This window comes from Vicia villosa, unplaced genomic scaffold (genome assembly GCF_029867415.1).
Source record: "Vicia villosa cultivar HV-30 ecotype Madison, WI unplaced genomic scaffold, Vvil1.0 ctg.000684F_1_1_3, whole genome shotgun sequence".
NCBI lineage: Eukaryota > Viridiplantae > Streptophyta > Magnoliopsida > Fabales > Fabaceae > Vicia > Vicia villosa.
In genome coordinates this window covers 103,998-116,086 of record NW_026705306.1, presented here as the reverse complement: position 1 = coordinate 116,086, position 12,089 = coordinate 103,998, and the positions used below count along the sequence as shown (strand labels likewise).

Sequence of the window (12,089 nt, the reverse complement as noted above, 5' to 3'; positions counted from 1 at the left end):
AAATTTGTACGCATGCTAAATTATGAAGCTGATAAACTTGATGAAATTTGGAGTATGAGCAACTATTATGTTACTTTTGGTGTTGTTGTTAGAGGAAAAATTAATGGAAAGGGCCAGTTGGACTATCCTGGTATTCGTTGTCTTAAGTATGTGTTGTTGTCATTCTCATCATCATCAATCAATTATGTTATCAAGATTCAAGCATTAAGTTTAATAGCAAAGAATGCACTATTATACATAAAAAAACACACAACTCGTGAAAGGTTCTAGATCTATGGATAACTGCTACATGTGAACACTCTCTCATGGAAATCAACCTCAATCTTGTCTCATATCTAAAGTTGAAGAAACTAATTTGTGGCACAGGAAGTTTGGGCACCTGAATCTCGGAAGAATGAGGAAAATTATTGTAAAAAAAAACTATTATGGGCATACTTGATCACAAGATCGAAGAAGGTAAAATTTGTGAAGATTGTCAGGTTGGGAGGCAAACCAAAATGTCACATAAGAAGGTTTAACATCTTACCATTACTCATGTTTTTGAATTATTTCATATGAATCTTATGGGACCTATGCAACTTAAGAGTCTTGGAGGTAAGAGATATGTTTTTGTGTATGTTAATGACTACTTCAAATACACATAGGTGGAATTTATTTATGAAAAGTGAAACAACTTCATTGTTTTGATACTCTTTGTCATCCTCTACAACGTGAAAAGGGATAAGATTGGCAATATCATTCGCATTCGAAGCGGTCATGGCAGAGAATTTGAGAGCTCCAACTTCTCTTCTTTCTGCACTGCTGAAGGGATTTTTCATGAATTTTCTGCCCTCATCAGACCTCGCCAGAATGGAATTGTCAATAGAAAGAATCGTTATTTGCAATAAATAATTAGAGTAATGATCCATGTCAAACACCTTTCAAATTCCTTTTGGACAGAACCAATTGACATTGCTTATCATATTCATAATCGAGTAATAATTCAGCCTTATATCATGGTTACTCGATATGAAATAATGAAATTGAGAGAAGGTGAAACAATTTTTGTTGAAGTTTTTCTCTCAGAGAAATATTTTACCATCAGAGCTAAAATAGAGAATGTTACTTTAATGTCTATTCTTTTATAAATAGAAGTTAAAATGTCAATTAGATACCAATCGTTAGTTGGTCCAGTGGTGATAGGCGCTGGACTTGGTAGGGAGAACCACGGTTCGATCCCCCGCAACTGCGATCGGGAGGGGGCTTGACCCACTTGATGCCAGAGTTGTTCCCCCGAACCGGACTAAACCGGTGGTTATAAACCAAAAAAAAAAATGTCAATTAGATAAAAACAATTAAAATTTTGATTGTTTATTTATCTAATATTTAAAAACAAAAAAGTTAAAACACCAATCTATAATATAAGAAAATTAATGGTTGTGGAAAAGTGCAAAATACCATTACTTGATTTTTTGCCACCACATTAAAATTGTGGTTTTTTGGTCTTTGTACCATAAAGTTCTTAATTTTATTATTAAAATAATACAACTCTTATATTTTATCAAACTTATCAAATCTGTCTCTATTCTCTATTTTTTTCTCTTTCATCACTTTCTCACTTCTTTCTTCCAAAAAAACTATCAATCTATAATATAAGAAAATTAATGGTTGTGGAAAAGTCCAAAATACCCTTATTTGATTTTTTTCCACCACATTAAAATTGTGATTTTTTGGTCTTTGTACCATAAAGTTCTTAATTTTATTATTAAAATAATACAACTCTTATATTTTATCAAACTTATCAAATATCTCTATTCTCTATTTTTTCTCTTTCATCACTTTCTCACTTCTTTCTATTGATGAATAATTCAATATTCAGAAGATGAGCATCAGAAGCTCTGGATGTCAGATGTTCTGATGCGGGTTGATCTTCTGATGGTTACTCAGAAGATAGTGTTAACCAAAAGTTCTACCTTCTAGGTCCAAATAACGTAGTTGTTTAGTTAAATGGTACTTTAGTATTTGTTAGTATTGTACTGTTTTGATGATAAAATATTTTTTAAGAAAATAATAATATTTTTAGTTTTAAAAAAATATTTTAATTAAAATGAATTTAAAAATATACTTGAAAAAGTTGTGTTATTGGATAAAATACAAAAATTTGTGTCACTTATCATTAACTTTAATTTATATGATTCAAAATATTATTATATTAATATATGTCATTAATGAAGTTTATACAATTAAAATAATTAAAATAATATTTGCACAAATAAATATTAGAAAAATTATTATTTATTATTGATGTCATTTCACAAATGTATGTTATCAATGTAAATAGGATATATATATATATATATATATATATATATATATATATATATATATATATATATATATATATATATATATATATATATATATATATATATATATATGGAAAATAGTGTACTACTTATTCAATTGTAACATACTACTATTATTTATAGTCAAATTCTATTAGTATCAAATCCTATTGAATGCAATCATTTTGTTAATAATTTTATGGATGATAATTATTATTTTGCAAAGAAAAAATAAATGCAATAAAATTTTAATAAACTCATTTTCTTCTAATATGAAAATTATATAAAATAGAACAATGAAACTATTAATTCAAATATTTAAATATGAAAATTAATCAACTATTAAAATATTGAATATTAACAGTAATATGAAATTACTGATCAAAATATTGAATATTAACGGGAACATGAAGTTACTGATCACAATATTGAATATTAACGGGAACATAAAGTTACTATTTAAAATAGTGAATATTAACGGGAATATAAAGTTACTGATTAATTAAAATGTTGAATATTAATGTGAACATGAAGTTACTGATCAAAATAGTGAATATTAACGGGAACATAAAGTTACTGATCACAATATTGAATATTAACGGGAATCTGAAGTTACTGATTAAAATATTGAATATTAACGAGAACTTAAAATTAGTGATCAAAATATTGAATATTAACGGGAACATGAAGTTAGTGAACATAATATTGAATATTTATGGGAACCTGAAGTTACTGATTAAAATATTGAATATTAACGGGAACATGAAGTTATTGATTAAATTATTTAATATTAACATGAACATGTAGTTATTGATCAAAATATTGAATATTAACGGGAACACGAAGTTACTGATCTAAATATTTTGAAATTAACGACGGAAACATGAAGTTACTGATCAAAATATTGATTATTAACGGGGAAATGAAGTTACTGATCAAAATATTGATTATTAACGGGAACATGAAGTTATAAAAGGTTGTTTAGACACAATTTAATTTTGGTACTTTCAATTTTCTTCCTGATTTTTTTTAGGCACAATTTAATATTAATTATTCTTATTTTTTCCCACAAATGTTAAGTACTTTTAATATATATATTTTCTATTAAAAATATACATCTGAAATAAATGCGCGTCTCATACCAGAACCCGTGCAAATGCACGAGTTTGTTACTAGTTAGACTTTAAAAAAAAAAAAATATCACCAATTTTATTTTTGGTGTTCTTGAAAATTTTTAACAAATACTTTTCCTATGTCATTATGCTGTATATTTACTTGTATGTGGATGCTATCAAAGAATTTTCTGAGGAGCTTTTGCCCCTATTGCAACCTTCTGAAGAATAAAAAATTTCATTTGCATGTCTCTTCAAGCACTAAACTCTTAACCATTAGACCAATCAAACATATGATATCATAATTCAAACATCATAAACATTTAATTAGTGCAACCTTCCAAAATATTTTAAAACTTATCTCACAATATGTTCAACAGGAATGTAATAAATAAAATATTCCAAAATCATCAATTCACGGTCTGAGGCAAATATTCCCTTTTAGAGAATATATTACTTTCTAAAATAATACTATTTAGTTTTGTATATAAAGAAACAAAAAACACAAATAATAACATGTAGCATATGAATTGAAATGGGGGCTAATCTATCAGAGCTAGAGCAGCAGCAACAACAACCAGAACAACAGCCACAAACATATCATCATTCACAGTCAAAGCCACGACAAAATCATCATCAACCAAATGAACCAACCAATAAGGAAGAATTCCGATCACCTTCCAGAAGCGAAAATTTGTTGCTGTCTCCTCAAAAAAGCATAGAACCCTCCAGAAAGGTGGTACAAAATGGCCCAGTTGTAAAAGCCAAATATGAGACTCAATCAGCAGCACCTAAACCTTTGATCAAACAGCTAAGTTTCCCACATAACTATGAGAATATATTGAAGGATGCAGACTCACCAGTTAATAAATCATCTAGGGAGAAGATGTTTGATCAACTACATGCTGGCGTGTTCTTACATCGTAAGACTAAGGCAAGTTTCAAACTAAATGAATCTTTGAGTTTTTATTTTTACTTGTTAACGAAACTATTATTTATGTATTGAACAAACTATTATTGTTGTATGTAGAAATATTGGGTTGAGAAGAAGTTCAACGCCAACTGTTTTATGTTGTATGCAAGAGCACTATCAATCACTTGGGCAGAGAATCCACTTTACTGGGAATGGAAACAGCAAAAAGATGCAAGGTACATATATCTTATAATAATTTCAGTGTTGTAGCATATTATGTCACATAATTGTTTAGTCCTAATTATAGCAAGATATGTTTTGTAGTGACGGGATGACTGAGGTGGCTGAACTGGTGAGTGTTTGCTGGCTAGAAGTGCATGGAAAATTCGACACTAGAAAGCTTTCACCTGGAATTCTGTATCAAGTTTCGTTTTGTGTAAAGTTGATAGATCCAGCTCAGGGTTGGGAACTGCCGGTAAATGTGAGACTTGTTCTTCCAGGAGGAAAGAAGCAGCAATACAAGATGAATCTAATGGAGATGTTAAGAGGAAGGTGGATAGAAGTTCCAGTTGGTGAGTTTGTAGCATCTGAAAAAGAGGGTGGTGAAATGGAGATATCTATGTTTGAATATGAAGGTGGTATGTGGAAGCAGGGGCTTGTTATCAAAGGCATTGCAATCAAACCGAAGGAATGAAAAATATATATTTATGTAATATGACAAGAAAGCTTGTTTTCTTTTGTAATAAATAAAACAAACAAAAATCACCATGAATAGTCCTTTGGAAAGTTCATAATATTATGCATACTATACTGCTGTATGACCATCTATTTTTAATGAAAATTATCCTAGTTAAATTTTATGATCATTTCTCAGATGTTTAAAAGCAAACATAACTGGTATAGTGCTGTAAGTCATCAGCATCAACTATCTTCCCTGATCATTATATCAAAGGATTGAATTAGGCTAAGAAAGTTCAAGTTACAGATCCTCATTTTCCTTCCAGGTCCAATAGTTATTCCATAGGATAACAAAAAATGAAAAACATAAAAGATATTAATAGAAAAAGTTGTGAAGCAAATAAATATAATTTTTCCATTGAACTTTGTACATAGGCTGATACAAATATTAATAGCACGCCACTTTTCACAAAGTTATTATTTGATCACAACTGACACAGACAAGTTATACAGCATAGAACATTGAGGAATATGGTGGCAGCATCATATGAATGTTCTTATATATACAGAGATGTTGGCCACAAACAAATATACATCAAGTATTCCCACCATGTTCACGTGCACTTCAACAGAACGGTTCATGAGGCATCAATTGAAACAGCTAGTGCATTCAGTTCAATGTGTTGTTTACCATCATTGCCAGGATGAACAAAGACAGTAGCATGAGCCTCAGAATGCGATTTATTGGCTCCTTCTTGCGAAACCGATATTGAGCTCAAGGACATTTCATCACCAGTAATGCTTTGACCATCTTGGTCATTGGAAATAACTTCCCATTCCTCTTTAAGGGATGTTACTACTAGACCCTTTTCGGTATGCCTCTCTATTTCAAAAGCAGTGGGTAGAATCACATAATCATTGACAGGATTGTAAAAGGGATCAGGATCTCCTGCCCTCAGCCAGTGCTTGAGAATCCTGAATAGATGAGGCTCACAAAGAATTCCTCGATGCTCCCCTGGGATTCCAACCCTTTCCTCCGCATCGAAGCCATCAGCCTGCATACAAGGCCAAAGGATAAAGCATTATTAAAACAAACAGTATTTTATGATAATGGTGGATGTACTAGAGGTAAATGGACAGAAAAAAGCGCAGACGTGTAAGGATGCCTAAGAGGAATTAATTAGCATATACTGTAATTTTTTTTTATAAAAGAGTACTACTATAGAACCTACACCAGGAATGTGATCTCATGAGCAGAGTAGTGTCTCTTCAAATGACACGGGTGATAAAAAAAGTGGAAGGAATTTCAAAGAACATCCACAAATTCTAGTAGCAAATAATTTTTTCCCACATAACTAAACTTGATCATAAGATGCATGATGACAGTTTAGCCAGACTCTTTCTTCAATTGTAGAAATAACTTAATTGGTTTAACATCAAGAAAAATTGTACAAGATTGGAAACCTAAGAATACCTTTCATGACACTCTAAGATTCAATAAATCACCAATTGCATAAAGATATGAGGAGAGTTAACAAACCTTAGCTGACTCTACTGGAACTGTTCCATCACCATCAACACACACCAATCTGGGCTGAATATTATAAAATAAAGTCAGACTTTGTAGACTAAGAAAATGAAATGCCTAGGTAGTAGTTTACACAGATGTTACACAACACAATAAAGTAAAATCTGCACATACGAAATAGAAGATAAAACAAAGGAAATAGATATGAGTTGAAGTAGTTATAGATTTAAGTTGAGGCAAGAGAAGAGGTTGCCGCATTCCGAATTCAAGATGATTTTGAAGGCTTAAAAGCTATTACAAAAATTAGGGGAATCAAAATACACACAGCTTTTTTAACTAATTAAAAAAATTATAAAATAAGGACCAAATCACATATGCAAATTGGCCAGACTTTTTCCAAAGGAAGTACGGATAAAAAGTTGTACTGCAAACTAGGGGAATCAATAATGTGTCCACTGAAGCATACGGCTTTGGCTACCCTTTGATAGGTAAGATGCACCAATACATATGAATGTATATTTGGAAATTGAAACAATTACTAATGTACCTGTAAATAACGTAACTCGTGCAGATCTGAAACAGGCTTGTTTGCATTTCCATAGCTGCAGAATAGTTGTCATGTAAAGTGACGGTCACATATTAAAAGGAATACCAAATATCTACGAGAATGTGCTAGACCAATCCCAGTGCAATTAATACGCAATCTAAGGGTAAAAGCGGTATGACCCAATGAATTGATAGAGACATTACCAAATGCTATGAGGCGTCCGAAGATTGGTCCCATAAATATTGTAAAATTTAATGCCCGGCGGAAGTTTGGCAGAAGATAGAATCTCCCGTGTTTTGTTTGCCCATTCCAAAATCTCTGAGTTGAAGGGCAGATCCAATTCCTCACCATCATAATTAAGCTGGACATCAAACCAATCTAAATTAAGGTGCATACAACTAAATATCCTAGACAACTACGTCTTGAATAGTAACATATCTATTCTCAAACATATAAATGTATTTCCAGCCAGTGTTGTCAAATAGCAGTTATAGTGTAGTGGAATTTGAACAAAAAATTTTTTGCAATACATTATTTAAACCCAATCATATTTGCTAAGTTCAAGTAAACTGCAAGCTGAGCAAGGTAGAGCTTGTAAGTTGTAACTCACTTTGTTGTTTAAAAGAGCTTGCTTCAAAACCTCGACAGTATCACATGGCGGATATGACTCAAGAATAACATGAGATTTCCCATCTGAATGAAGTCTCTCACGCCACAATTCCAGAACAGGAATGTGTTGCCAATCAAAATTAGGACAGGCCATCAGTTCATATATCGATGGACATTCAATCAGCTGTGACACGGGACAATCTTCATTAAGTAATTTTGAAAACCAAGGCATCTAAATCCCAAAAGAAAAAGCTCAAAATGTATTATAAGTTCATACCAAAATGCGCACATTAAAAGAAAATACACATGCAAGATTATGCTTATACAAACATGTGCATAGGAAAGAAGAAAAACATTATAACCAAGGCATCTAAATCCCAAAAGAAAAAGCTCAAAATGTATTATAAGTTCATACCAAAATGCGCACATTAAAAGAAAATACACATGCAAGATTATGCTTATACAAACGTGTGCATAGGAAAGAAGAAAAACATTATAACAGACACTTCATTATGTTTATACAATCTTGTGCATAGGAAAGAAGAAAAACATTATAACAGAGAACACTGCATCATACAATACATGGAAAATACAAATGGGGCAATCAATGTCAAGTGATCAATGCACGAAAAACTATATATAACTATAATATTATAACTTGTACAAACTATAAATAATAGTAGCCAAGACTAGATTATATTTTTTTTCTTATGCTTTATGTCACTGCATACTATTTTGCTTTTGATATGAGAATAGATATCAAAAGAATGATTGTGAATTTTGATTATCATTTAATTATTTTGCCTTTTGGCTTTGATTTCATCAGTATTTTCCTTTTCCTTCATGCTGGTCAATAAACATTTAATACCTCTGCACAGCTATATCACTGAAGGATAAACTGTTGAGACAGTCGAATAAACTCAGAAATCATACAAGTGTTAAATACTCAGCACCCTCAAATATCTGTATCCAACAGATATCAGAGATAATAATATATACCACAAGAGAAAGGTAGGATGACTATGACAAGTCCCTGTAATAGGGATTGGTTGCACTAACAATTGAAGTTAACACACAAATTCAGAAGGCCAAAATAATTGATCAGTACCAACTGGTGCATGCTCCATTTGGAAATAAAAAAGTTTTGCTCCCATCCTTCCACAAATGACATTCCATTTAAAAAGGTAGAATTGGTACATCCAGGTGCACCTGCATAACAACACACAGCTACGTCATGATGGTAAAAAAATGATTTAAGAAAACTCTATCTAGCTGCAAGAAGGCAGATGATATAAAAACCAATCAGAGAGAATCTGAAGAGTTTCAAAACAGAAGAAATTATGCGAAAAAGAATTGAGCTAACGTGAAGAGTTACCATTAAAAGGCATGATGGTAACAAACGCCATAAATAAACTATATTTCCTTTTCTTTATTATTTTTCCTCCAATATTTTAACAAGTAACAACCCTCCTTTTGATGCAAATTTTTGTGCATCAACTATTTACTCTCTACCGCATACAGATGACATTGCTCTCTCTAATAAGATTAAGGAAATCAAATTTCCAACAGTCCCAGCTTTACAAATTGCATTGAAGTGCTAGAAGAATCATATTCGTCAAATATCCTTAATGTTTACTTCTGATCTTCTGAGTATATACAGAATAGAATATTTCTTACCCTGGAATGGCGCAGCAATTGCAATCCAATTCTTAACATATTTCTCAAAAATCTGCAAACGACAACAAAATTGCGAACTTAACATCTCAGCAGTGAAAAACATCCAAGGTTTTGATGGATATAAATGACAAGGTTAAAGAAAACTACAAAATAAAGTAAAATTGATTTAGGAAGCTTGATGTATGTATTACATCACTATGCAGGGACAAGAAACATTTCACCAAAAGACCACCCATAGAATGACTTATGAGATTTATCTTTTTCCCTCCGGAAGCATTATAAATTAATTCTAACTTCGTAGCAAGCCGATCCATTGTTTCCTGCAACCTGAATGAAAATAATCACAATTGTTAACGACTTTATCTTTAGAATTATGGAAAATTATATCACTGGGAAATTTAACAACAAAACAAAACAAATAAACAATTTGGCAATAGCGATTCAGATAAAGTATTTACATAGTTTTAGTTTACTTTAGGGTATGCTTGTTTGACAGATAACAACTTCCTGAGAACACTATTGCTTTTGTAAAAATAACCACAAATATAAATACAGGATACAAATATTATTAACAATGAAGTGCCTCTTTAGATTGTTATCTAAGCATCTATCTACAGGCATAAGCACTTCTGAGACGGTTTGACAGAACCAATAAAAAAAGCTTATGGCTTCATAAGTTGTTTTCAGCTTATTTGCGTAAGCTCTGCAAGATAGCTGATGAAAATAGCATATAGCTTATACAAAAACCAATTTAAATTTATTTAATCTTTTGGTATAGAAACAGCTTATACATGAGCGTTTTTCAGGCAGTAAACAACAAATTTAGCTATTTATCCAAACAGGGTCAGAGTCTATTATCAAAATGAGATAGAATCTATTACTATCTTGCATAAAGACAAAATGAACTAATTTCCAGTGTTGTCCTTGCAGAGAGCCAAAATCCCGCCATACCAGACGCTTTGTGGTGCCGTTATAGCGGAAAAACCCGCAATATTGGCCGATATTTGCCATTGCGGCAAGCCCAAAAACAGCCATGTATATACGCCATAGCGCCGAAATTGCGGAAATTTGATAACATTGCTAATCTCATAAAATATAAAGATGCAAAGAATGGAATGTCCAAAAAAAAATTAAGCTAAATTAATTTGGGTAAGTAATGAAAAGGGAATGGACTCATTTTTCAAGTTCAATCAAATCATTATCATTAACCGTTCCTGTTCCTGTTCCTGTTCCAGTTTACGATTAGTTAACTACCTATTGCTTTGTCGAAAATCATATCCAAAGCCAAAAAGTGACTTCCCCTCTTGATACCCCCAATTTTGCATTTGAACTATCATGTCATGGAAATAATATACAGCCTCACTTCCAATCACCTGAATCACAAAACGAATACATACATGGTTCAACAATCAATTCTTCAGCTATCAGCAACCCAGTTCACACAATTTAAAATTAAAACAACATACCAAATCAGGATCCAAAACATCAATCGCATGGAGTCCATGCCTATCTTCAGGAACCACAATAGTCGATTTTGGATCCATCGTTACAGTTTTACCAGTAGCAGGATCATAACGTGACCAAAGCTTAGTTTTCAGCTTATACTCAGCGGATAAAAACCGAACCCAAACCCTTTCCTGGCTACCGTCGGTATTAACAGCATTAAGAATCGATCCACCAACACCGGGTACCAATAACACAGGATCGAGATCAGGGTTGACGTAGGTTTGAGATTGGGGCTTCTTCAAGAGACGCAGCCATAGCTCGATGGATCGAATGACGTCCTCCAACAACATCGTCATCGACAAATGGAAACCCTAATGAGAATGATGAAATTGATTGAATTGGGATTAGGGTTTGAATTTGGGGAAGGTGTTGTTGAATACGCCAGCGAGGAAGAAGGAAGGAATGAAACGGATTTGGAGATGGATAAAACTTTGAGCTGGATGATTGCTAATTGTGTGGGTCTTTCTACGTGGATTTCGCTCTTCTAATAAATACCTATTTATTCTTTGATAAAGATATTTAACTTTGATGTCTCCACTTTACTTTCTATTTTTTACCTTTTTTGACAGGGTTTCATACAGTGTTTTAAAAACCGGACCGGACCGGCCGGTCGGACCGGTCGAACCGGGAACCGACCAGGTAACCGGTCTGGTTCAATAGTTGGATCGGATATGCCATCAAACCGGTGGGAACCGGTGAAAACCGGTCAAAACCGAGAAAACCGGAAAAACCGGGAAAACCGAAAAACCGGCGGTTTAATTGCTTATTTTAATTTTTTTTTAAACTTTTATTTTTTATTTTTTTTAAACTTTTTTTTAACATTTCTTTTAAACTTTTTTTTTAAATTTTTTTTTTAATATATTTAGTAGTGTATTACTTAAATAGCATTCTCACATAGTTTTTTTCGTTAGTGACAAATTAAAAACTTTATTGTCTATTTGTTATATTTGCTAATAAATTTTCTTAAATAGCATAACATATTGAATTTTATTTGATTTTCTTTTTAGGAAGATCCTATTTTGAATTAAATTTGATACACATTTGAGTTATTTTGTTATAAACTATTCAATTAGATTATGTTGTAATTAGACTTTGTTTAGATTATGTTGTAATTAGACTTTGTTTGCAATTAGACTTTGTAATTTTTTACTATTTTGTTATGTGTGATACCTTTGTTAAAAATTTGAATTTAAGT

The 12,089-nt window shown here is 32.0% G+C and overlaps 2 protein-coding genes across 2 annotated transcripts; one reads left to right on the top strand and one right to left on the bottom strand.

The window, feature by feature from the left end:
* The first annotated feature begins 3,930 nt into the window (after window positions 1-3,930).
* LOC131630441 (protein PHLOEM PROTEIN 2-LIKE A1-like) lies at window positions 3,931-5,167 on the top strand. The gene is made up of 3 exons (XM_058901212.1): window positions 3,931-4,370; window positions 4,467-4,585; window positions 4,674-5,167. Exons 1-3 carry the CDS (start codon window positions 3,972-3,974, stop codon window positions 5,041-5,043), a joined length of 888 nt encoding a protein of 295 aa, XP_058757195.1. The 5' UTR covers window positions 3,931-3,971; the 3' UTR covers window positions 5,044-5,167.
* Window positions 5,168-5,416: 249 nt separating this feature from the next.
* Window positions 5,417-11,377, bottom strand: LOC131630440 (lecithin-cholesterol acyltransferase-like 4). The gene is made up of 10 exons (XM_058901211.1): window positions 10,855-11,377; window positions 10,643-10,761; window positions 9,580-9,715; window positions 9,389-9,440; window positions 8,820-8,920; window positions 7,713-7,895; window positions 7,306-7,463; window positions 7,103-7,157; window positions 6,568-6,621; window positions 5,417-6,082 (listed from the first exon to the last, which is right to left on the bottom strand). The coding sequence occupies exons 1-10, from the start codon at window positions 11,188-11,190 to the stop codon at window positions 5,666-5,668; spliced, it is 1,611 nt and encodes a 536-aa protein (XP_058757194.1). The 5' UTR covers window positions 11,191-11,377; the 3' UTR covers window positions 5,417-5,665.
* Between the last annotated feature and the right edge of the window lie 712 nt (window positions 11,378-12,089).